At 46.5% G+C, this 27,670-nt stretch overlaps 1 protein-coding gene across 1 annotated transcript in view; it reads right to left on the bottom strand.

The window, feature by feature from the left end:
- Window positions 1-10,353: 10,353 nt before the first annotated feature.
- LOC147672512 (uncharacterized) overlaps window positions 10,354-27,670 on the bottom strand; it is a 150,662-nt gene continuing 133,345 nt past the window's right edge. Inside the window, exon 3 of the mRNA XM_086947983.1 lies at window positions 10,354-14,183. Within this exon, the coding sequence (XP_086804109.1) occupies window positions 11,506-12,984 (1,479 nt within the window). The 5' untranslated portion in view covers window positions 12,985-14,183 and the 3' untranslated portion in view covers window positions 10,354-11,505. The remainder of the gene's footprint in view (window positions 14,184-27,670) is intronic.

Here is a 27,670-nt window from a genome sequence, read left to right as displayed (position 1 = left end):
CACGAACGCCCGATTCGGTAAATCCCATGGTTTGCAATGCTAAAACCCTTTTTGAGATATACTAAGCCCATTTAAGGATTCAGAATTTGGAAGGGGGATACCCTTCTGAAACTTTATACATCCTTGTGGTATGCATTAAGTTTTGCGACCAAACGTAGGTTGCAAAACATTATTAGTAGTCGGTAATCCAGTAGCAGACGGGAAGGAGTCCCCAAGGGGACCTTTGTGAATGTGAAAGGAAAATAGGCTGCATTTAAAAAAATGTAAGATTCCTTTATCTAAAAGCTTTCACAGAAACGGTAGTCTGCTGACCCCAAAAGGAACCACTTTTACCAAATGTATTATTTTTGATGGAGGTTTAATATATTTTATATTTCTGAGATTCAGGGTCTGATTTAGGTCTCAGCGGATAGTTTACTCCATCACACCGGTTACGGATATCCCTTCAGACAAAATATAATTCCCATCGGACAAAAAGGAATTTATATTTTGGGTGACAGGATATACGTCGCCGTTGTGACACAGTAACCCGTCCGAGATCCAAATCAGGCCCTTAGTCTCCAATATTTTTGTCCTGTGGTATAAATATGTGTTCCTGTTATTTTTGTTCCCATTTCAATATTGTCATGAAATATACCTATTCTTTGTGTCAAACATATTGAAATAATTTTATCACAAATTTAGGGAACTCTAAAAAAGTGTTTTCACTCTTTAACTTGAAGCTTCCTAATAAAAATACTGATCTGCTAGATCATTTAGCTTTCTCCCTAAAACAAGCACAGTTTTGATTTAAGAGAGATGGTTCTTGTAGAGATACATATTGGGGTTCATTTACAAAAAGCTATTATAGCGCTTCTTTCATCTTTAAAAAAGTTTTAATTATGTCCACGAAACGCAACAATTTCATTTCTCTCCTATAAGTGATACATGCAACATTTTATATCCAATATTTTAACGTAATTTACTGATAAACTTATCTGGTAAAGATACATTATTTTCTTATTTCTAATGGTGTCACACATCTGGTAGAATTAACAGACTTCTCTTCTGGAAAAAAAACTGCAATGAGAAGGTATTAAATAGGATAATTAACACTCCGTTATTCTTAATGCATTTTCTTAGCACACAGAGGTATTTCCCTAAATTGATCACAATATTTCAAGGAATGAATGAATGAATGAATAGAGTTTTATAATGAGCTACTTAGCCCAATGGGCGTCAAGGCGCCTAATCCAAATACCTGTCTTATGCCCGGTGAAAGCTTACTAGTAGGCCTCTTTAAAATACCAAGTTTTTAAAGCCTTTTTAAAGAGGGACAGCGACGGTTGCGCCTTAATCTCCACAGGCAGGGAATTCCACAATCGAGGAGCCACAGTAACAAAAGCCCTTCCTCCCCATCTGACCTTCCTAATACGAAGAACGCACAGAAGATTCGTGTTGGAGGAGCGAAGGTTCCTGCTGGGAGTATAACACGTTAGCAAGGAGCCTAAGGCATCTGAGGGGCCCGCACGTAAAGCTCCGAATACCAGACATAGGATTTTAAATGAAATTCTAAACTGGATCGGGAGCCAATGAAGGTCCTTCCTGGCTAGCGTGGCAGAGGAAAAGATGGGAATGTCCAGAACAAATCTGGCGGCCGCGTTCTGAACACTCTGCAGGCGTTGGATCAGGGCCTTATTGATATTTGCATACAAAGCGTTGTAATAATCTAGCCGGGAAGAGACCAGCGCGACCACGGTCTGTTTTCGAGCCTGGGGGGACAGATAGTGAGCGATTCTTCTAAGAATCCTAATGACTCCCCATCATGTGGCCACAGTTCTATCTACCTGAAGGTTCATAGACAACGAGGTGTCTATAAGAACACCAAGGTTCCTGGCTGAGTGCGATGGAGTAGGACAGGCTCCCAATGAAGGGGGCCACCACTCACTAGACCACACATCCCGGTCCTTGCCGAAGATCAGCACCTCGGAATGTTCTGTGCTCAAATGTACAATTAAGGGGTAAGAATACATATCCTCGGCCACATGCCACTCACAGCTCAGCTGTACAGATGCATGTTTGATTACAATTGATTATGGTTTGAGCTTAGCTTAAACCTTGTACACAGTTAAATAAAGTAGCATAAGCTCAAGAGTGTGAATTTTGCAGCCATAAATAATGTCTTTTAAGGTTTTCCAACATGCAATATGGTGTCAGCGATTCATTGCAATGTGTAATTTGGCGGATGAGTGAAAGCAGCTTTGCCGGCTTAACTGCGAGTTGCAAAGACACATCAAAGGTATTTCACCACAAATGCAGTTGCAAATAATTTATCATATCCAGATACCCGAGTTAGGGTAGTATCTGTTTTGGGAGTTGCTACATTTTTATTACCTAAGGATAAAAGCGAATTGACTGTTTTAAATAATTCCTTAGTTGAGTTTTCAGCTGCTCTGATTTTATCTGTAAAGAAGGCAGTTTTAGTCACCTGAACCATAGTTTTATAATCTTTTATTATAGTTTTATATTTTATGTATTCCTCTAGGCTGTAACTCTTCCTCCAAAGTTGGACTTGGTGCCTAAATTTCCTTTTATATTCTCTGAGCTCATAGGAGAACCATAGTGCAGACCAATAGTTCGTCTTTGATTTAACACCTTGGCTGCTATGACTTTTCCCCTCCTGGGCTGGAGATCCTAGATTCCCATTCTTCATGACCAGCTCAGCTCGTCATAAGCACAGCTCCAGTGTGCCTCATGACGAGCTGAGCTCGTCATGAGCAGCGAAGGTTAAAAGGCCCTACTTGAGAGACTGCTGCATCAACCCAGGCCTCATACCTGGCAGCAGCTTGCTCCACATCATGATCAATTGAGGGCTTGGATTCACATAGAAGATTGTTTGGTTTGTTTGTATCAACTTTCTTCCTTGCACAATATTTTATTACTATTAGTGTCTTGGCGGAAACGGACTGCATAGCTGGACCACAAAGATTAAACGAAATGCCTCTGTAATCAGTTCACACCAAACGCAGAGCTTTTCCGACCGATGAATTGATGTTATTGGTAAATATACCATCGACGGTGTGATGAGCACTGCTCAGTCTGATTTATGACCCAGGTTGCGTCACAGAGGTGAACCACTGACGCACTGAGATATTTTGTTCTTAGATAAAAGTGGAGAAGTGTGGCTCTGGTTAGAGCAGGCAGACCCTGAAGCAGAGGTCAGACCCGGGACCAGGGTTCAATTCCTGACGCGGCAGGGTCTTGAGCTCAAATGTCCATGGACTCGATAATTCTCGCTTCGGTGCCTGACCTAATCATGGGTTCACACTCTGCAACTCTGGGCATTAAGCATCCCTGCGGCGGGATGCCTGGCTTTCACCTTGGGGATGCCCTGTAGGGGCTATCTCACAGGGAAAAACCAGGACGGGTTCCCAAGGCAAGCGCGGAGATACCCCTTCGGGAGTCGATTCTGGCACTATATAAGAATATAATAATAATAAAAGTCCCTGACAACTTAATATTGGAGCTGTGAACAAAATGATGTTTCTGAATGCTTTTCAATGGGAGAAAATTAATGTTAACTTAATGATTAAGTTACTCTTCATTTAAATGTGTCCCCCATTTTGAAGGGTCACATTTACAAACAGCAGGGCCCTGACTCCCAGTGGCCAGTAGACATCGTGTCGTAAGTATAACTGAAAAATACAGCCATTTTTTTTTTTAAATGAAACAAATTTAAAGTGCAGATTTTGTTTCCATATTATAAGCATTTTTGAAGAACATTTGTTAACACTTTAAATTTCTATCATTTAAAAAAAAGATTGTATGATAGTGTCCTACATATAACAGTGCAAAATATGGTGAAAGGTATGTCATGTGCAGCAAGTACGTACAACACGGGCTCTCAGTCACCCATATAAATATATACCATCCATATGTACACATTTGTTCATACATCCCCAATGACGGCGCTCTAATTGACACACATGGCGGCCCTGCCATAGTACCCTTAGTCAAGTATTTTGCTCAAACTATAGTGTCTGTCTCTACGGATATTAGGCCTAAAGCAATGAAGATGGGCGTGGAGGTGGTAACTGCGTGAGATGTTTAGCCTCCAGCAGCTAACAATTTTTACTTATCAGAAGTAGCTTTCACTAAAGAAAAGGTTGGAGACCCCTGCTGTAAACAGTTAAATACCTGCAAAATTCAATAATTTGAAAAACACAAAACAATACAGAACTCCACCGCAGAACGATGGGTTTCCGTTGTGCTGCTCCTGTGAAAGGGGCCCGTTTTTACACTTGCAAGGACTGCCTAAGATAGATGGGATAGGAATGATGCAAACTGGGAGGGGGAGGGGCACCATGTTACCTCCACTCTTTGCAAGTGGGGCTTCAACTATATGGATCCAGCCCACAAGGTTCAGAGTTGGCCTGTGAAACAGAAGATTCCTTACTAAGGTGTACAGGATACAGCGTGATAAGTATACGGGAGAGGCAGCAATGTACTGTCCTGATTAGACCATGATAATTAACTAAAACAGTCTAAATTTTGACTCCTCAGGGACTGTTTCACATGAACTATGTCTCCTGAGAATCAGTTTTGCTTAACTTGTATAGTACAAAAGTAATTCTATGTCAGGACCGGAGGCTTCAGATTATGCTATATCTTCCTTCGCTTTATTAACATAAAGACTCCACAGCAGCTTAGGAAAAGATATAATAAGAACAAAAATGCTTTAAACATAAAGGATTGACGTAATGTTCAACAAAAATTAAACAACAACTCCCAAGAGTCTCTTTGCGTAACAATAGTCCATAGTCCTTTCACACTGTCCATTATCACTATATAACCGGACTTCTCATCATCTTCCTCCTCTTTCTTCGCTGCTCCCGCAGCCAGATAAGTGCTTTTCTATATGTTTTCTTTTCATTGTGGTTGATTGTCTTGTGTACGATCATTGGGGGACTCCTTGCATGGTTTATTCCTTTACAGAGTCCCCAATTGCGGGAACGTTCTTCGTTCCTACGCGACTTTATTCCCACTTGTGTGCGGTGTGTACATAGACCGCAAGGGGGCGGCCTGTCATCTCGCCGACCCTCCGGCGCGCCTCCGCAGTACCAGGAGCCGCGCCGTGGAGTCTGCTTGCGTAGGGGCCGACCCTCGCGTACCCCTCTGACACCTGGTGATCCGGGTCTGTACTTTTGCCCACTTTTGACGCCCACTGGGGTCTGTATAGCGGTTCTGACCGCGTGAATCGCCTTCGGGCGAGATCTGTGCACCTCTTTACCCGTGTGTGGCCTAGCACGCTTGAGGGGTACGTAGACCCGGTCCCGGCGAGGAGGGTCTGCGCGCTTGGGGGTTGGTGCAGCCCACCTGCCACGTCAGCTGGCCCGAAACGTGATCGCAGCCGCTTGGCCTGCCCACATTCGAGAACTTTCTCGGTTGCCGCCCTCTTGGGTGCCCCGCATTTGCCCTTGGTTCCGAGATGGAAGGGGAATACGATGAAGAAGCCTGCCCCTATCTGCAGGATGACGAGTTTTATCAGGCGGTGGACAATTCCATCTATCGTTGCGTGACGGAGGTGGTGGGGCCCATGTAGGACCGCCTTTCCGCCCGCATCGTGGAAGAGTGCGCGAAGCTGGCAGCGGCGCATGTGCCTCCGTCCCCCGAACTCCCTGGCACTTCGGGTGACGTGTCTACGGCGCCCGCCTCCCCGATCTACGACTCTCCGGACACGGATGACGACGGGGAGTCGACCCGCTCTTGGCTTCCGACACCTTCAGCGAAGGAGATGCCCCGGGACGAGTCGGGCATGCTGGACCTGGACGAAATCGTCCACCCCCGATCCGCGGCCTGGGCCCCGGGGGAGACGGTGGCGAAGTTTGTCGCGGGCAGGCTGCGCAAGCCCCTGGAAAAGGAGGCGAGGGGTTGCCTGCGTGGGGAATGCCCTCGGCCTACTCTGGAAGGGAAAGTGGCCATGACACCAGAATTGGACCCCAAGATGGCCACCTTCCTGGCGAAATTCATGAAGGACCCCAGGAAAGGGATCGACCGGTCCTGGCGGGCTTGCCAGGACAAGTTGTTGGATGCGGTCGGGCCCGCCACGAAGATCCTCGATATGGCGGAGGAGGCTCAAGCGAATGGCACCGCCATTTCACCGGAGGTGCTCTCCAACTGGGCCCAGAGGGTGATCGTATTCTTGGGCAATGCCAACTGTGCCCTGTCCACGGAGAGGCGGCATTCGCTCCTGATCAAGCTGGATCCGAAGCTGGGGGACCTGGCCTCGTCGGAGGCAGGTGCTGTGGCTCAGGGTGGCCTCTTCGGAGAGCCTTTCATCCGCGAGCTGGGAAAGTTCGTGAATACGTTCACGTCGCTGGACAAGGCTCAGTCCAGCATCAAGAAAGTGTTCCACCAGCGTTTTTCTGGAGGGTCCGGTCGCGGCAGGGGCCGCGCGATCGGCCGGGGTCAGCAGACCAACAACAGAGGACAAGGCTCCGGAAGAGGTCAATACCAGACCTCAGCCAACTACACCAACTTCTACCCCACGAGGGGACAGCGCTATGGTGGCAGAGGGTTCAAGAAGAACTCCGGACAAGGAAATGCCCCCGGTAAGTGTACTTTGCTTGGATCAGGTTCCGATTGGGGGGCGGCTGGCAAGCTTTTACGGGGAGTGGGAATTGCTCACTGCCGACGCTTGGGTTTTGCAAACTGTAAGAGGTTTTCATATCGAGTTTTACGACCAGCCAACTCAGGCGAGGCCCCCGCGCCCGATGGTTTTTTCAGATTCCGACGCGCGATTGATAGACGGAGAGGTCTCGGACTTGCAACGCGCCACCCACATGGGTTCCTCAGCAACGTCTTCTTAGTAGACAAGACGGATGGGGGCAAGAGGCCTGTGATCAATCTCAAAGAGTTTAATGGGTGGTTGGTCTACCGTCACTTCAAGATGGAGGGGATCCACCTCCTTCGAGACGTGCTCCTCCCTCGGGATTGGATGGTGCGACTGGATCTCAAGGATGCCTACTTGGTCGTTCCCATCCACCCCCCTCATCGTCGCTTCCTACAATTCCTGTGGGACGACAAGGTGTTCGAATTCACCGCCCTGCCGTTCGGTCTTTCTTCGGCCCCGTGGTGCTTCACGAAGGTCCTCCACCCGGTGGTGGAGTTTCTCAGAAGTCAGGGGGTCCGGATGCTAGTATACTTAGACGACATCCTCTTCATGGGGCAGTGCCCGGAGGTGCTGGCGGGCCAGCTGCGTCAAGCTGTCAGCCTGCTTCAGAGACTAGGGTTCGTCATCAACGGCTCCAAGTCGGTTTTGGTTCCCACTCAGCAGATCACCTTTTTGGGTTTCGTGGTGGACTCGGTAGAGGCGGTCTTGAGCCTACCGGGTCGGAAAGTCGCGAAGATACGACACCTGCTTCGGCAAACGATAGTAAAGGATCGTACGTCACTGCGTCATATCGCTAAGGTGGTGGGCCTTCTCTCGTCCTCCATCCAGGCGATTTTCCCAGGCCCGCTGCACTACAGGGCTCTTCAGCGCTTGAAGGCGCAACACCTGCGCCGTGGGATGAGTTACGATCAGTGGGTTCCCCTCACGGACGAGGTGAAGGAGGAAATGTCATGGTGGCTGTCTCACATGGAGGCATGGAATGGTCGAGCGATCTTCGGTTCGACTCCGGACCTGATCATAGAGTCAGACGCCAGCAGGTCGGGCTGGGGCGCCCGGTGCGGGGATTTTTCCACCGGCGGCGCCTGGTCGTCAGAAGAACAACAATTGCATATCAATTGTTTGGAGCTCCTTGCGGGCTCCTTCGCAGTTCGCTGTTGGACCAAAGATTCAAGGCTTGTGTCCTGTTACGGATGGACAATATTTCGGCGGTTCGGTATGTGAACCACCTAGGAGGTCCTCGTTCCCGCGCCTTGGCGGACTTAGCGAAGGACTTCTGGGATTATTGCCTGTCTCGTCACATTGCGGTGACGGCGGAGTATCTGCCAGGCCAGTGCAATCAGGTAGCGGATTGGCACTCTCGACATCTCAGGGACGCCAGCCAGTGGAAACTGGATCCGGAAGTCTTCCGGTGGCTACACTCCCTCTGGGGCCCCTTCTCGGTGGACCTCTTTGCGTCCCGTCTCGACCACCAGCTGCCGCGGTTTTACAGCTGGAGGCCGGACCCTCTAGCGGAGGCCACGGACGCGTTCTTGCAGGATTGGAGTCGGGAACAGCCGTTTGCGTTTCCCCCGTTCTCCATGATCATGCGAACGGCGGCTCAAATACGCCGCCAGGGTGCGGAGCTGGTGTTGGTTACACCGCTGTGGAGGTCTCAAGTATGGTTCCGGTTCTTCTGGAACTTTCTTGGGATTTTCCAATCCTACTCCCCCTGTTTTCCCTGCTCCTGACGAACCCGGATCAGGAACCTCACCCTCTCGTCATGCAGAACACTCTCCGCCTCGTGGCGTGGAGGCTCTCAGGAGACGCTGGGCGCTCCCGGGCCTTTCGGGGTCGGCTGAGCACTTGCTCTCCAAAGCATGGGCCGATAGTACGACGAAGCGTTACAGATCCGCTTGGCTTAAGTGGATGCGTTGGTGTTTACGAAGGGATCTGGATCCCATGGTCGCAGGCCTTGTTCCCGTGCTGAATTTCCTGGCACATTTGGCCGACAAGGGTCTAGCGTATAGGACGATCAATGCTATCCGGTCGGCGATTTCTGCGGGCCATGATAACATCGATGGCCATCCGGTAGGGGAACATCCTTTTGTGTGCCGGCTTCTGCGAGCTGTTCGCCTCGCACTGCCGCCAGAACCCAGGTACTCCGTCCTTTGGGACGTCAATTTGGTTCTGAATTTGTTCCTGTCGTGGCCAGCCAATTCTTATCTGTCTCTTAAGGAGCTGTCGGCGAAGTTAGCCATGTTGTTATGTCTGGTTTCTTGTAGGCGCGTCTCGGACGTGCGCGCGCTGGATGTCTCTGCACGCATTTTTTCCCCGGATGGGGTTACTTTTACCGTGGGCCGACGTACTAAGACGTCGTTGCGTTCCATTTCTTATCCAGCCTTTACTGACACTCCTAAGTTGTGTGTCGTGCAATGCCTCAAAGCATATGAGGACCTGACCTTGGATCTGCGCCCTCCGGGCGAGCGTCAGTTGTTGATTGCCCTGCGGAAGCCACACAAAGCTGTCTCCTCCCCCACTATTGCTCGGTGGGTGCGTTGGGTCATGCAAGAAGCGGGCATCAATACTTCTCTCTTTGGAGCACACTCCGCCAGGGGGGCCATGGCCTCTAAGGCATTCTCGGTGGGTGCTCGTCTGGAGGACCTAATGCGAGCAGCGGATTGGTCCTCGGATTCCACCTTCAAGAGGTTTTATTTTAAACCGGTGGTGGATTTGGCTCAGTTGGTGGTAAGTAAGCTTTAAACTAGCATAATCTGAAGCCTCCGGTCCTGACATAGAATCGAAATTTGCCTAGCTTACGTAACGGTAAGTTTCAATTCTATTAAGGACACGGAGGCGAGGATTATCCCACCCTGGTCACAGTGGTGTCTCTACCCACCCGTATGGCAGTAAGTAAAGCGCTTTCCTTTACATTGTCAGTTCTGTGTTAATCACTGAATGCTCCTAGCCTTGTTGCCGCATTCCTGGGCCACCTCGCTGATGCTGTTCCTTTTTTGACAGGCAACGACGGTGCTAAACAGGACCAATGAGGCTCAAGCGTGATCTGCGCGAAGAAAGAGGAGGAAGATGATGAGAAGTCCGGTTATATAGTGATAATGGACAGTGTGAAAGGACTATGGACTATTGTTACGCAAAGAGACTCTTGGGAGTTGTTGTTTAATTTTTGTTGAACATTACGTCAATGCTTTATGTTTAAAGCATTTTTGTTCTTATTATATCTTTTCCTAAGCTGCTGTGGAGTCTTTATGTTAATAAAGCGAAGGAAGATATAGCATAATCCTCGCCTCCGTGTCCTTAATAGAATTGAAACTTACCGTTACGTAAGCTAGGCAAATTTCGATTCACAGTCCTGTTTATGAGTATAATATGTGGATCTGATTGTTTTATCATCATATCACTTTCAGCTTGAGCACTACGCTGACATCACTCAGAAATGTATATATACACTTGTTACTGAGAATACAATTTGAATTTTTTGAAATGAAAAGGACTCATCTGAATGTTATTCATTTAAAAAAAGGTGAATTAATCTCTACACATGGCCTGCATATGTGATACATTCCTGTGAGATAATGAATCCACGAACCCCTGAGTTTGTTCACAATGAGAATGGTTAGAGCTCATATGCTGTTCCGTTCGTCTCTCTGGAGCAGAAAGACTTTGACACTGAGCTGCGCGATGTCTCCTACCGGCGTGCAGCAGGACTGCTTTAAAGTTTCAGTATCCAGTCTGGCGCCTGGGGAATATTCTCACGGTGAAGAATTAGCAGGTCAAGGAGTATCCACCAGAAACAGCGTGACCAAAGGTAAGTAACTTGCTTATTACGTTTAACTTCTGCTGTATTTTATCATGAAAATTCTGCATTCAATAATGTTCACAAAGTGTACAAAACACTGCACCCAAAATATATATTTCAGTCTTATGTAAACAAACAAGGGTGAGTAGGAGCCTTTTGGGTCTAATACATTTTAGACAGAAATAATGTGAATTTTGTGGCAATTAGTTGATTTTGCCAGCACTAACATTTCTCTGAGTCGAGGAGTGACCTTGAGAGTTTTGTAACTTTCAGGTACTGTAACTGCTGATTTTTGGCAATTTGTTGACTATTTTCAATCCCGCAAAATTCTTTTGAGGTTGCAAGTCAACCTATTGCCAATTTTTGCTCTTACATGTAAAGTCAGGTTGCATTAGAAGCTTTTCAGCAACTCAGGATTTAGGTTCCTATTCACCTGGTGTGGATGCATTTCTCATGTTTAGTGAGACTGACTTTCTTTTCTGACTAAATCCTTTCTTGCATTCAGAGCACGTATAAGGCTTTAATCCAGTGTGGGTCTTTCATGTCGAATTAGATTATATTTGTCAACAAACCTTTTCTGACATTCAGAACACCCTAAGGCTTTTTCCCCCTGTGTGAGTACACTCATGTCGAATGAAAAGCAGTTCGTAACCAAAGATTTGCTTACATTACAAGCACTCATAAGGTTTTTCCCCAGAGTGGGATCTCTCATGACATGTAACACTGTCTTTCAGATAAAAGCGTTTCTAGCATAAGGATTTTCTCCAGTGTGGAGTTTCTCATGGTGAGATTGTGTTTTTCTCTGAAGGTATTTCTGGCATTCAGAGCACTCATATGTTTTTTTCCCAGTGTGGAGTCTCTCATGGTTAGTGAGGCTGTGCCTATCAAAGGGGCATTTCTGGCATTCAGAGCACTGGTGACACTTTTTTCCTGTGTGTGTTTGCTCATATAGTGTGAGACTGCATTAAAAATGTAATCTTTTCTGGCAATCAGAGCACGGAAATTTATTTTGGACTGTGTGTGTTTGCTTATGGTGCTTGTAACAGCTTCTAGCTCGTTTCTAGCAGTTAGAGCTCTGATAAGTTTTTCCCCCACTATGGATTCTTACATGTTCAGTGAGATTAGATTTATGTCTGAAACTTTTTGGGCATTCAGAGCACCGATAACGGTTTTGTCCAGTGTGGGTTCTTGTATGGCTAGTAAGTCCTCTTTTTTCACTGAAACATTTTTGGCATTCGGAGCACAGATAAGGTTTTTCCAAAGAATGGGTTACTGCATGTCGAGTAAGTCTCCATTTGTTACGAAACCTTTTTTGGCATTCAGAGCACTGAAAAGGTTTTTCCCCAGTGTGGGTTCTTGTATGTTCAGTGAGTCTTCTTTTTTCACGGAAACATTTCTGGCATTCGGAGCATGGATAAGGTTTTTCCAAAGAGTGGGTTAGTGCATGTCGAGTAAGACTCGGTTTGTTACGAAACCTTTGCTGGCATTTAGAGCACTGATAAGGTTTTTCCCCAGTGTGGGTTCTTGTATGATCAGTGAGACTGCTTTTTTCACTAAAACATTTCTGGCATTCAGAGCACTGATAAGGTTTTTCCCCCGTGTGTATTCTTATGTGCCGAGTGAGACTGCTTTTTAAAGTAAAACATATCTGGCATTCAGAGCACTGATTAGGTTTTTCCAAAGAGTGGGTTATTGCATGCCGAGAAAGACTCGGTTTGTTAGAAAACCTTTGCTGGCATTTAGAACACTGATAAGGTTTTTCCCCAGTGTGGGTTCTTGTATGTTCAGTGAGTTTGCTGTTGTAACTGAAACATTTCTGGCATTCAGAGCACTGATAAGGTTTCTCTCCAGTGTGGGTTATTGTATGCCGAGTGAGAGTGTTTTTGTCAATGAAACATTTCTGGCATTCCGTGCACTGATAAGGTTTTCCCCCAGTGTGGGTTCTTGTATGCCGAGTGAGAGTGCTTTGGCCACTGAAACATTTCGGGCATTCAGAGCACTGATAAGGTTTTTCCCCAGAGTGGGTTCTTGCATGTCGAGAAAGACTCAATTTGCTACAAAATCTTTGCTGGCATTCAGAACACTGATAAGGTTTTTCCTCTGTGTGGATTCTCACATGCTCAGTTAGATATGATTTATCGCGGAAACATTTTTGGCATTCAGAACACTGATAAGGTTTTTCCCCAGAGTGGGTTCTTGCATGTCGAGAAAGATTCATTTTGCTACAGAATCTTTGCTGGCATTCAGAACACTGAAAAGGTTTTTCCCCTGTGTGGATTCTCACATGTTCGATTAGATGCGATTTATTGCGGAAACATTTTTGGCATTCAGAACACTGATAGCGTTTATCCCCAGTGAGCAATTTCACATGTTCAGTGACATGAGATTTATGGCTAAATCTTTCTTCCCCAGCTTGTGTTATTTTGTGTTGAGTGAGGCTGGGTTGAACACTGAATTTGTTCTCATAGTCTGTGTTTTTACAAGATTTATTTCTAGTGCTAATGTCACCAAGTTTGTTTTTCTTTTGCTCATATGCCATGCTTGGAGTGAACCAGATCCTTCCTGGAGTCCGGCTTGTTTAGAAAATGGTCAGCATTAATCTCTGAAACAAATCATGGGCAATCTCCGTAACGCTTGAATTGAGCAAAATTTGTCTGGAAGTTGCCCTATAAGCACCTGTTGACAGGTTTCTTGCAGATAATGGTCTTCAGGTTATGACCTCTTCGGAAGCAACTTATTTTGTGACTGATGTTTTTCTCACATTCCTTTGTATAGGTTCTTAGCAAAGCAGTGATAAAGGTGTTAGTTGGATATTTAATGATTAAATGTTAAGTTCCATTTTGCACTGACGTAATGACAGTAACCGAGGACGTTAGAACGTGCACAGTACTATTGTGGATCACCAGTCGCAGAACATCAGTTCCTTTTACCCTTCTTATACATTGAGCAAAGTTTGTAGTTCTGATGACAGGGATTCACATTAGATATAGCTCCCCAGTGTTCACTTAATCAGTTTTTATATTTAACAGTTCTACATATACTCCTGCACAACAGATAATGCTAAGCCAATTTACATAGAATCCATCACAGAACAGTACACAATAAAAAGGAAACATTTATTTGAGATGGTCATGGACACAATGAAATGGTGTATCTTTAAGGGAATTGCAAAAGAGAGGCGAGTGGTTTGAGGTGTTATATCCAGAGGCAGATAGTCTTGAGTTTTCACTGGTTAAAAACGGTTGTTGAGCAAGAGTGATTTTTAATCTCAGTGCTTTTCTCTGTCGGATGTGTCGGCTTCAAAGTCTTCTTTCGGCGTCTTTTCTATGATGGTATGTAGAAGAAACCTTTTGCAATAACTTTCTGTTATGCACCGTGTGCTTCCTCTCTGGAATTAGATGAGGCTTTAGATTAACATTTATTCTGTCATGCTGAGGCAATTCGTCTCTCTGATAATTTTTCAGATGAGCACGCTGAAGTGGTCTTTCAACATTATTTCTGATGCTGTGTGCACAAATATGGCTTTGCTCTGGGTTAATGAAATGCAAAATTAGAGACTTCACTTACAGGTATAGCACTTTTCTCAGCTCCCAGGTCAGCGCAACACCTAGATTTTAGAAATTCTTCAAACTTAAAATCCTGGATGTCCTTCCGTTTTTCAAAATAATCCTCCTTATGGCACTGACATTCTGTTGCCTAGCGCTAAACCTTGCGTTCTTTGCACATAATTTCAATCACCTGTAGATTTAAAAGTAAACAGTTAATAGAAGTAAATTTCCAAAAATATAAGTTACAATTCAAATGAATGCAGAATTGGAGAATTTTGATAAATTTTAGCTCTTTTTCTGACACAGCAGAGCGAAGAATTGTAAACTGAGAGCACTCGGTTGTAAGAGTGAGAATTTGTAAAATTTCCAAAATTTTAATAGACTCGCATAACTTACATGTACCCTGTGGAGTTGTAACGCAGTATTCCAGAGTCATATGGACTGGCACAAATCATCTATTTATAAAAAAAATACTATTCGTTCATATGTAATGTAGATTTCTGGGTTGGGAATGTCCCCTCCATTGACAACGGGCGTTTTCCCCTGTCGAAGTTGCCAACTGCATGTATCTGTTATCCTGACTTTTGATTTTTGGCCTCGGCTTCACGATAATCTATTGTGTGATGCGAGCCCTATGCCTAGATCTATCCCTCAACTAACCGAAGCGCAAAGAAATTAAAGTGTACTTTCATGTGTTAATTTTATTCCAGCTGATTATCAGTTGTTAGGTTTTTCTGACACGATTTTTCCAGATGGAAACATTTGACGGAAAATCTGCAAAAGACTTTGTCTGCAGCAGTAGCAACCAAGATTTGTGCTATCTTTTTTTCTAACTGGGGGAACACACAATGCTTTGCCCTGTTAGAACCAGATTCCCCTTCCCTCCCCTACTCTTGACACCCCCAAAACCAACTACATGAATATATTTACCACCTGCTGGAAACAGGTGGTAAATATTAGTGAGAAAAACCCTATGAAATGGCAAATTGCGTGTGGTTTGAAGACCAGAAAAATTTGCTCCTCATGGCAGTTCCCCATTCAATGGCGTCCACCTTGCACCTGTACGTTACTGGGGAAATCTATCACAAACTAAAGGAAACCATTATGTGAGAATTTTCTGCCGCCCCAGTACTGTGCAACTTGTAACAAGGGACTATGAGAGGTCTTGGACCGGGCCTGTGACCTGGAGGGTCACACCAAGTGTGCCCTTATTTAAGGCAGAGGACTGTCATGGGTTTAACAGCTAGAGCAGTGGTAGCGATGCACCCTGTTGTAAAGATCAATAGCCTGATGAGATCTTTGCATCAGGATCACTGGAGTGGGGTCCTACTGACGCACCCATTTAATGCTCTGTTTCTATGTCCCTGCCCAGGCTTTTGAGCTAACATCTCAAGTGCGTGTTAACCATGTTGGTGGGTGTAGCCTGTGAGGGACATACACAGAATGTGAGAGTGTGCCAGAGTAAACTACATCTCCTTTCTACCAGTTGTGTATACAAGTGGGACCATCTAGCCCTCTTGTATGCTCCAGTTCAAAGTCCTCTGTTACCAAGGAATAAAGTGCTCTGCAGAGCACTCAGGTGCTTGCTTGCCAACAGGATTGGTGTCTGCCTGACAGTCTATCCAAGTTGAAGGGGCATCACAAGTAGGCTGAATTGATTGCTGGTGTGTCTCCCTGCAAGGGCGGGTTGAATAGCCGCCGGACTCTGCAGTACCTTTCACGCAGCCTTATCTTCTGGGAACCGGACCGACACCTCGCGGCACCCGCTCCACGGGCACCACTCGTCTCCTTGGGTCCCCCAGTGAGTGTGCACACAGGACTCGAGCCACAATCCACCAAGGCTCGTTGCGGGACTGCGAGGTCCAGCGGGCAGCGCGCCAACCTGCCACAGCTGGTCCTCTTCCCGCCGCCTCCTCCCTGTGCATTTAAATTGGGGGCTGGACATCGGCTCTGCGTGTGTCTCCCTGCAAGGGCGGGTTGAATAGCCGCCGGACTCTGCAGTACCTTTCACGCAGCCTTATCTTCTGGGAACCGGACCGACGCCTCGCGGCACCCGCTCCGCGGGCACCACTCGTCTCCTTGGGTCCCCCAGTGAGTGTGCACACAGGACTCGAGCCACAATCCACCAAGGCACGTTGCGGGACTGCGAGGACCAGCGGGCAGCGCGCCAACCTGCCACAGCTGGTCCTCTTCCCCCCGCCTCCTCCCTGTGCATTCAAATTGGGGGCTGGACATCGGCTCTGCGTGCGTCTCCCTGCAAGGGCGGGTTGAATAGCCGCCGGACTCTGCAGTACCTTTCACGCAGCCTTATGTTCTGGGAACCGGACCGACGCCTCGCGGCACCCGCTCAGCGGGCACCACTCGTCTCCTTGGGTCCCCCAGTGACTGTGCACACAGGACTCAAGCCACAATCCACCAAGGCTCGTTGCGGGACTGCGAGGACCAGCGAGCAGCGCGCCAACCTGCCACAGCTGGTCCTCTTCCCGCCGCCTCCTCCCTGTGCATTCAAATTGGGGGGCGTGTTCTCCCTTCTAAGAACTATATAGGTGGACCTACATTTCCGGCCCGCGGGACGCGCGCGGACGTGCGCGGGCGAAGACCGGGCCAAGAGCGGGCCCGTTTGTGCCCGTTCGTGACCGATCGTGTCCGGGCCGGGCCCGCCCCCTTGTTTTTTCTACTACTCCTTGACATACTTAGTGTGGGGAGATGTCCTGTCGAGAAACCAGGAGCAAGTCATCTTTAGCCGGAGCGGCTATTACTGGAGGTATGGAGAAATTTCTGATTAGAGCTAATACCCTCATTGACACTGAAATAAACGTTCTCGAGAAGCGTTTATCAAAGGAACTATCTGCCTACAAAAGATCTTCCCTTGGTACTCTGGCTAATGCTAAAACCCCCGACCGGCTTACAGAGACTAATATTAACGCCACGGTGGGCCCATCCTTAACAACTACTGAGACCAACCCGGCGTCACTTGATCTGGACATATTGGTTAACGAAATTCTTCCAGAAATTGATATGGCCCTTGATATTAATGTGCCCATTCCCTCAGATTCCGCTGTTATTTGTGATACTATATCAAATGGGGTTAATGACGGGGCTGCAACCAAAAGTAAAAGGCCATATAACTCGAAATCGGGTGGCAAATCAAAATCTGCCAAACATCAACATGATTCCCTTAATCCCACACCAGGTTCATCCCAACCTTTTAACTAGCTTGGATTTTTCTTGAGAAACCCTGGGAGCCCTCTTTAAATTTTTTTTATTCCCCCTAGAGTCCAAACTGGAACGCATTGAACTTCGTCTGACTAACATTGAGAAAACCTCTGCTGCTATTCTAGCTAGATTCCCCAAGTCTAATATTCTCTCTAATCCCTCTAACCCCCAAATCACCCCCACTAATCTAGGTCCCCCTCTAGTGAATACTGCTGTTCCCTCTTTGCAACCCCCTATGGGCAATCTAGCCCCGATTCAAAGCAGCAATTCTAACATTCCTTCTTTGCTACCAGTAGGCCCAGTTCAATCAATGACCACTACTAACGGGGCCACATCCAACGATCATATAGCTCCCCCACCCCCTGATAAGATTGTCCCTAGACCATGTAGGCCTGACCTGCCCCCTGAAGCCAATCGCTTCATGGTAGTTTTGGCCGGTGTCCCTCCCCTAGAGGTTGGAGAAGCCGAGACTTTCCAATCCCTCAAAAGTAAAGTCATTAGATGGCTGAACTGGAATAGACCCCTCCCGGCCCACCTTCATAATGAAATTATCATGGTTAGAAGGGTACCTTGGCTGGGTAAAACCAGAAAGTCTATAATTGGGGACTGTATCACGGTGAGTTTGAGACCCCAGGGCAGTTTTGCACATATGTGCCGGGTTTAATAGATCCCTCCATTCCACCATCCAGACGCTGTCAGTGTCCTTCTTCTTTCCCCCTATCCATATGCATCATGATCAAGGCCGAGGTAATTGGACGAGGGTTGAGCGGAGGGGCAGATTTCGTGGATATGAAGCAAGAACGGTCTTGTTGCCTCCGGAGACCCCCTTCTGCGATTTTAACCGATTTAACTGTCTTAACGGGTTAGATGGAGTCGACTGACTACCTCCAACTTATGTCTCAGTCCCCACCCTCCCTGCTACTGGTAACAGTTTAGTAGCAGCTATGGGTAAAAGTTTATCCATCACTCCTGCACCCGTAATGTCCCCCACCGCTACCTCGGTACATTCAGTATCCCAGGGAACTGACCCCCCTGGTAACAGTTTAGTAGCAGCTATGGGTAAAAGTTTATCTATCACTCCAGCCCCCGTAATGCCCCTCACCCCTACCTCGGTACATTCACTATCCCAGGGAGCTAACCCCCCTGTCCCTTCCCACCCTCCTGTTCCTACGGTCTCCTCCGTTGCCATTATGCCATCAATGACATTTTCTAGTGTACCAGAGGCTATTGAACCAGCCTCCGGTACCCCCGGCTTCAAATTTGCCAGCTGGAATATTGCTGGCTGGAGCCGGCAAATGTCGTCCTTGGGCTGGAGCGAAATCCTTTCCGAGTTTGATGTCTTATGTTTTCAGGAGACGTGGGTAACAACTGATATCATCTTTGATGGATTTGTGTCATATAACAACCCGGCACAAAGGTCTAATATGGGCAGGGCCAAAGGGGGGGCTAGTAATCTTACTTTCTGTGAACCTCCCTGTCCGTGTGAAATTGCACCAGACTGTGGGTTTTCACTCGCAAATTTTAAGCCTGGAACACAAAAGGGGTCATGTAACCCTGTTGATTAACCATTACAACAATTTGTTCGATGCTTCAAATACCTCAGTTGTGGATGAGTTAGGTTTAGCAGTGAGTAATATTTGTAAAGGCATCCATAAACCTCTTGATATCATCTGGGGAGGGGATTTCAATATTCGTACCTGCCCCCACTCATTCACTAAAATTTGCGGGTATGACGGGGATAATGGGGAAAATCGGGCACATTTTATACACTCCCCTTATGTTGACTCCCTTAACTCTTTTATGCTTAACCAGGATCTACTGATACATTCCCCGGCCACAGACCATGAGGGTAATCCAGTACCGACTTTTGTAGGAATGAATATGGCCTCTGTTATTGACCATTTATTAGTTTCTGTACATATTGTTCCATTTTGTATGGTTCCTACTGTTGTAGATTTTGGAAGTCGCGATCATAATGCCATCACCATGTTGATCTCTATCTGGGGGTCTCCGGTTAACATCCAGCGTACGATAGTAGAAGACTTAACCCCCTGTAGGCAGAACGGCATCCGCATTAAATGGTGTGCGGATAACTCCGAGAAGCTGCAGCACAAAATTGTAGGAGCGGGGTCTGTAGCAATACTTAAATGTTTGGATCCAGAGGCATCCTCTCAGTGTATTATAGCCGATTTTGAGGAATTAGGTACTATCATAAAAAGATCCCTTACCATCACCAAAGGCTTATCAAAGAAGGCAAATGCCGGTTGGTTTGATAGTGCATGCACCAAATCCCTCCAAGAACTTAAGCGGGCACTCTCTAAACAACCCAGAGACAGGGAGGCCATTACATACCACAGGCAGACATACAAACAGCACCTAACATGTAGAAAACATGAGCTAAGGGAGCTTGCCTGGGATGATCTGACTAAAGCTGCAATACTGCATGATAGTAAGCTCTTTTGGAATACGGTCAACAGCCCTTTTCTTGTAAAGGAAGATTTCCCTATACTATCAGCTCAGGTTAGCGAAGATACTTGGGTTTTATATTTTACAGAAATCTTTGACCCGGCTGGGGAGGACTGTGCTAGCTCTTCTGCCGCCCATTATGAACCTAAGCTATCCCTGGGTATTACTCTTCAAGAAGTGGAAATTGCCATCAGTAAGAGCAAAGGGGGGGAAGGCACCGGGCCCGGATGGGGTCCCGGTCGACCTGTTTAAATCCAACCTGGCACTTTGGAGCCCGCTTCTGACCTAGGTGTTTAATGCCTCAGTTAGGGATAGTACACCATCTACCTGGAGTGAATCCATAATTCTACTGATCTACAAGAAGGGAGATAGAGGAGAGGCTAAGAACTACCGCCCTATCTCCCTTCTGGATTCCTCACTCAAGATTATGAGCAGGGTCCTACTAATGCGATTGGAGGAATGGGCAGAGGACAATAAAATTCTAGCTGAATCTCAATATGGCTTCCGTAAGGGTCTTGGGACAACAGAGCAGTGTATTAATCTCGATCTTATCATCGGGAAATACACTAAAGCGAAACAGGGCTCTTTATTTCTCTGTTTCGCTGACCTCTCAAGTGCCTTTGATCTAGTGGATCATACTTTGTTATGGTCCACTCTATTGGAAATGGGAGCCCCGCCAGCAATAATATACTTCCTGGCCAGACTTTATAATAAATTATCCGCCCAGATCCGCTTTGGCCAGGCAGGGGAATGTACCAGGAAAATCAGGGTTAAATCAGGCATAAGGCAAGGCTGTGTGTTGGCCCCGTTGCTTTTCTCCCTTTTTATAAACTCTATGGAGTCCGAATTGAAGAGGGTACATGCAGATTCCCCACAGGTTGGTGGTCACCCTGTCCCGGTCCTGCTATATGCTGATGGTACGGTTCTACTCTCGCGTACCCCGAATGGACTCCAAAACCTTATGAACTATTTTTACGATTTTATTAAGGGGAGAAAACTAAAAATTAATAACTCTAAGACCTTCATTATGGCCTGCGGGAAACAGATGAAACTTTCTAAACCATTTCATTTTAACAATCACAGAATAGAGGTAGTGGACACATTCTGTTATCTCGGCATAACTTTTAATAACAGAGGGACTTGGGCACCAGAGATTTTAAACGTGAATGCCAAGATGGGCAAAAGCTCCTCCGGAGTATTCCGCTTTGCATCCAAACTAGGTAGTCGTCGCATCCCTGACATGTTAAATATCTATAGACATAGATGTGTATCTATTGCCCTATATGGATCAGGTATATGGGGCTACTGTAATTACAGGGATCTGCAAGTTACAGAGAACCAGTTCCTTAAAAGACTCCTTTGCCTTCCCTCCTCGGCATCCACTGAACTGAGCCATAGAGAGGTGGGCGTGGATTATCTTACAGACCTAACGGGATTGAGACCTCTTATGGCTTGGAGGTCAATCTGGGCTAAGGATAATACCGATTTTACCAGGCAGATCATTTTAGATTGTCTTCGGTTGGACAATGCCCGTAAGATCCCCTGGTTAAATTATGTCTCATCTTCTTACAGTGAAATTTTTAATCTTGATATTTTTGATGACCCCCTGAGTACCGTCACTGTACCAAAAAAGGAGCTTAAAAATGTTTTTCTAGGGACCAAATCTAACCTGCGTAGTGTCCAATGTAGCCTCATGTCTACTCACGTATTTTACCACTCTAACATGTTGGACGATTGGGGCATGCCTATGTACTTAAAAGCCATTACCAAACAATCTCACCAGTTTGTTCTCACTAGGTTGAGATTAGGCATTGCCCATAACTTGGTGGCTTTTCCACAGATGAAAATGTATAGCCCAACCCCTTGCCCCTGTGATGGCAAAGCAAAGCACATTGCACTTTATGCTTATCTGCCCTTTTTACTTGCACCTTCGTCTCTACTACCTCAAACCTGTTTTTAAGAAATATTCTGTGTTTACTACTGCCCGAGCGATGAAATTGTTATTTGCACTTGATACGTTGGACATTTGTTTCTTTACCGCTACCTTTTTAGTAAAAGCTGTCTCTCATAGGAATAGCCTGGTGTTTTAACCTTCGTCTTTATAAATATCTGATTGTCTGGCCGACATACCTGATACCATTTGAGCTGTTTAGCTTATTGAAATATGTGTTGCACGTTTTGTAATTTATTCTGTATTTTTAATACTGTATGCTTTTATGATTGTTTTGAATAATCGAATAAAGCTTTGAAATTTGAATTTGATTGCTGGTACCGGTTCTGAAGAGCCTAGAAGCCTGCCTGCCTGCCTGTCAGGTTAGAGAAGGGAGTTTCACTATCCAACAGGAGGACGAGGCTGTCCTGGAAGAAGCAAGGTCCAGCGCATCCCTAGCAGCTGTATGGGGCCGGAGGAAGCCAACTACTGGAAATCCATCCAGCAGGGCAGGGAGTCAGACGGTCCCCCCAGACTCTCCCAACAGTTCAATGCAGAAAATAATACTCTATGACAACGTCCTTGACAACGCCCAGTCCGGTGAAGAATGTGTGCTGCCAACCAGCCCATGCAGGGCTGCACATGCCACATTCTTAACAAACCCAAGAGCGGCTGAATCTACGGACTTCCTGGAGAGACTGTGTGGGGCTGTATCTGCCAAATTCCTGAGCGGTCCATGCCAGAAGCCCATGAGGGACTACAACTACCCAAGTGTCGAACACCCTGCCTGAAGATACGCCTGGGGTTCAGCCGGCCATACGTTGTGGGCTCAATTGCAGATGGTGGGGTCCCCAGAGGGCCTTCACTCACCAACAGGCCAGGTGTACCGCAAAACTTTAGGACTGCTGATCTACACTGTAAACTGTAAAGAAAAGGCAAAGAGGGTGCCCTACTGAACGCTGCCATGCACCCAGGACGTAAGAGCTCCACAAAAGCCTGCTAGTGGGCCAGAGCTCTCTCAAGCGCGCAGGCGTGCCCTGCGAATGCTGGACAGCTGGAAAGGGACCCTGACAGGACTGACTCATGTTGTGAAGGGGTAAGACACTTAAGACTGAGAGCACTTGTGTATGAGGGTGAATGAACTGCACTTTTCTCCTGCTCTGACCCTGGTCAGAAGCAAGAGTCTCCTTTTTAATTTGTGATTGTATTTAAAAATTGTGTGAAAATACTTCCTACCTGCATTTAATTCTGTGGTGTGAAATACTTCCTTCTTACACTTTACTCTGTTGGGGGCACTCTGAGCTGGTTGATAGGCTCTGTGGGAACTTCCGCTCTGTGTTTTGGGAATTGGAGTTAGCGCTCTAGTTTTGCGTGCTAACGCGCACTCACGCACGCATTATCGGCTTTAAATCTTGCCGATTACGCCTTCGCACAGCGGACGCGCGCAGTGGGTGCACCAGTGGCAAGCCCATCTGCACCCGTCCGCGCCAGGACGTGGCCAGGGGCCAGAACCTCTGCTCGACCCTCTTCAGACAAGTATGGCTATGATAGGGATCAGCTGTTTAGAGTTAAAGGTGAGAGCAGGAGTGAGTGCGTGCATAGTCTGTCTTTAGAGGAGAAGAATATATGTTGCCCTCTATGTAACTATAATTTTAAGCCCCTCCAGGCTGCTCCCCCATTGACTAATGGTAAGGGTAAAGTAAAACCTATTTCCATTATTTTACTTAGCTTTCGCTCCCTCCAAAAACATTCTATTCAAATTCACCTTCTTCTTGAGGAGAGGAGTTCTGATGTACTCTTTCTCACGGAAACATGGACGAATAAGGATTCTTATGCGGATATAGTGTAAGCTCTCCCCCCAAACTACGCAATTTTTAGGCAAGATCGTGCCATTGGTGGGGGGGGGGGGGGACTGCTATTATTTGTAAAGACATCTATAGATGTAGAGCCACCAACTGCCACATATCTGATTGTAAAAGCCTTTCGTTTGGCATAAGTTGACCTCCAACCTGTACTTTTTCCGGGATTCTTATATATTGCCCACCAGGAGCACTGGGTAATTTCTGTGAATACCTCCCAGAGGTAGCTGCCAGTGAGGCGAGTCTGTCGTCCAATTTTTCTATCTTGGGTGATTTGAATTCACACTTTGAGGATCTCGATTACTCCCTCATGAATGACCTTATTGAATGCCTAGAAACATTTCAATTCAAGCAAATAGTGACTGGCCCTACTCATAATCTGGGGCATTTGCTTGATCCCTTATTGACAAATCTCACAGACATCGCTTGGGTTGAGTCATTGAGATTCCTTGGTCTGATCACTTCCTTTTAGCTTTTATCTGGACCCCCCAAGAGTCCTTACAACCGTCGGTTAGAACTAACAAATTCGGCCGTATATGGTCTAAACTTCCAGTGGAAAGATGGGCAAACAGTCTTATAGAGTCCACTCCCATTCCTCATTCTGACCCAACTTAGACGAATGAGAATTTTAACAATTGGCTGGAGTCTTCGCGTGACATAATTCTCCCAAAGAAAGAGCTTTGTCACTGTGTAGGCCCAAATAAGAAAGCTTGGTATACTCATACTCTGGGACAGCTTAAGAAATCTTGTAAACAACTCAAAAGGACATGGAGGAAGGACTTTACAGCAATACGTAAGGGCAAATATAGAGAGGCAATTAAGGTCTATAAAAAGGAAATAAAAGCTGCCCAAGCCAGCTATTATCACAGAAAAATCTTCTCAGCATCTAATTTCCCTCGGGAAATGTTTAAAATTATAAAATCTCTTCTCCCCCCCTAGTTTCCCTGTTGATGGTGATAATGCTTTAAAGCGTTGTGAGGAGTTAGCTAACTTTTTTTCCATCAAAGTTCACAACATCTATTCTAGTTTTCACCAAAGGATCCTAGATACAAATATTTAACTGCTGCCACAACAGGCTATGCTGGATGAGTACCCTCTACTTTCCCTGCCTGTACTGCAGGATCTTTTGAAGTGTCTGAAATCAGGATCGCCTGCAGGCCCTGCCCCACCGGCCACTCTGAATTTGGTCTCAGAGATAGTGTGCCCAGTTTTGCAGGATGTAATAAATGCCTCGCTTTGAACGGGCTAGGTGCCCTGTCTTTGGAAACAGGCTAGAGTCAGGGCCCTCTTAAAAAAAAGAAATTTGGATCCGAAGGACTGGGCCAACTATCGCCCCATTTCTTTACTGCCAGGAATTAGCAAACTAACAGAAAAATATGTGAATTCCGTATTGGCAGCTCATCTTGAGGAAAATGACTACCTCCACCCGACTCATAGCGGATTCAGGCTTCATCAGGGCATGGAGACGGCCCTCCTTGCTGTGGTGGAAGAATCCAGAAAGATCATGGATGACGGAGGCTGCGCTGCTATTATTTTATTAGATCTCAGCGCAGCCCTCGACACCGTGAACCTTCATATCTTGATCCAAAGACTCAGGGAGGTGGGAGTCGCAGGCACTGCCTTAAATGGCTACATTCCTTCTTGACAGATAGATCTTTTGCCGTCTTTAAAGAAGGAGCCCTCTTGCAGCAAAGACCTTTGCCGTATGGAGTTACCCAGGGGTCGTCACTGAGCCCTACCATGTTGAACATCTATATGAGGCCTTTGGCGGGGGTGGTACTCCCTTGGGGAATACACATTGTGACCTATGCTGATGACACCCAATTGGTGGTGTCTCTTAGTCAGCAAGATAAATCTGAGCCGGGCTTAGCTGCCTGCCTTGCTAAGGTATCTGAATGGATGGACCTGTCCTTTCTCAAGTTAAATGGGACCAAGACAGAAATCATGATCCTGGGCCATGCATCCCCCAACAATTTAGATCTTATGTGGCCCAGTTGTCTTGGTTCTCCGCCGGCTCCGAAGAAACAAATGAAGAGTTTGGGTGTCTGGTTGTATTGCAACTTGAACCTCTCTTCGCCCGCATTTAAAGTGGGGGGGCCCTGTTATGGTCTTCTTACGTGGATACGTAAGATCCTTTCCTTGCGCCCATTTGATGCCAGACGGTTGTTGGTTCAGACCCTCATCATGTCTCAGCTGGACTCCGCGGATGCAGTCTATTTTGGTGGGCCACAGGGAATTATTAAGAGATTACAGATTGCCCAGAATTGCGCGGCCCGTCTTTTGTTGAACATCCCTAAACGTAATTCTGTTAAGTGGGCGCTTGGTTGGCTGCACTGGCTCCCTGTTCAAGAAAGAATCAGGTTTAAGGTCATGTGCATTGTCCACAAGTCCATCTCTGGTAATGGTCCCTCCTTGATTCAGTCCATGGTACAACCTTATTGCACCAAGAGGACCTTAAGGTCTAGTAATAAGCAACTGCTTGCAGTCCCTAGGATCAAACGGGTCGGTCTGGAGGCCGGCTGTTCTCTTATAATGCAGCCAATTCTTGGAATCAGCTCCCAGATTTCATCCGCCTTAAATCTGCCCATCTTAGATTCAGGAAGCAGCTGAAGACCTTCCTCGTTCCGTGATCAGTGGTGATTGAATGGTGTCACAGGAAGTGTTGGGATGCCCTGGTGTAGCCATGCGCTATACAAGTGTGTATTCATTCATTCATTCATTCATTCACATGTACTATATCCATGCCAATCCTAAATGCCCCTGGATGGGATGAGGGATCAGAACCAGAAGAAAAATAAATCATACCAGGGAGGGCAGGGATAGACATGAGTGAGCGCAGCACCCGACAACTTACAAGGCAGAGGTATTGACCTGCTTTGGATTAATGTAGTATTGGGTGCAACTGAGTGAGTGAAGTACATTTTCTTGACAGTATAAGCAGTGTGCTGGTCATTCATTCTTTTGAGTCTGTAGGTTTACTGGTGAGCTCTGAGTTCAAGCAGCCAACATTACCAAGCTGAGAATTCTGGGACTACTCGCCCTCGCTACCTTGAGAGTCAAGTAAAAAAAGGGTTTACTCTGACCAGTTTGCACAGCTGTTCTAGGACAGGTCTCGGACATTAAAGGAAAATGATGTCAACCCAGTGGGCTCTGTCTACATCCTGGACGCTGAACTGGATAGAACACAGAGGTGAATCAACACAGTCCCCTGCAGCATGTACAGCAGCTACTATTACGGAGCCAAGTTTGAGTAGTATCACGCTTTCACGTAAAACACTATTCAGATTGAGCACATATTGACAGTGCTGTGCGCAGAATTAGCTGACCCTGCTGTCACTTGCACGACTTGAGACATTTACAGCGTCTGATTACAGTTTCAGAGTGCTGGTGTGAACATTGACAAAACCGCTTCCCACTGTGATATATATTTAAATCAATATGCATACCTGCAGTTTCCATTGTACCATCCCAGCAGGTGGTGCGCACAGCACTTAACAGGGCGGTGGGAGCAGCCCTGACGTTTGAAAGCGGCAGTGGGGAGGCGCCCTCGGTCCTTAAATGCACAGCAAATGTAACGAGATAAGAATATGATTTGCATCCCTTTTTACTGAAACGGAACTCCGAGCGACTGAAAACATCAAGCACCCGTAAGAGTGCTCATAGACAAAGGAAAAAGCAGTCCCTATTGAAGTTGCCAAAATGGGACAAGTGGAAGACTACAAGCAAATGGGGCGGTGCCCCATGGGAGGATACAACACATGAAAAAGAAGGACTAATAGAACAGATTAACCACTTGCAGCAAGGATGTGTAGAGAACAATGAAAGAAACAAATGAAAAGCAATGGGTGGGCTGTAAGCCCACAAAGTATACACAACATGTCTCAAAAGACAGCACAAGCGCTGCCTAGCCTCGTTCTTAAAATTGAGTGGAGCTAATAAAGAAACAGCCCAAGCAGGAAGCAGGACTGGTTAGGATGTTACTAACCAAATTAACAGGGGAAAAGAGAAGATAAAAAGATGTGACCTACCATATGGGATTGACCAATCAAAAAGTGATTTAGATCTGCAGTTGACATTTTCAGTAAACATTAACAGTTAGGCTTATAACCTGCACATGCTAGGGTGAAAACAGAAACATCTGTAGGTTCCTGCACTTGCAGCAAATTAAGATGGCCTACCCCAGACCACGATAATAGTCTATATTTA

This window comes from Lissotriton vulgaris, unplaced genomic scaffold, assembly GCF_964263255.1.
Source record: "Lissotriton vulgaris unplaced genomic scaffold, aLisVul1.2 SCAFFOLD_1359, whole genome shotgun sequence".
Classification (NCBI taxonomy): Eukaryota; Metazoa; Chordata; class Amphibia; order Caudata; family Salamandridae; genus Lissotriton; species Lissotriton vulgaris.
This window is presented reverse-complemented; position numbering and strand designations above follow the sequence as displayed.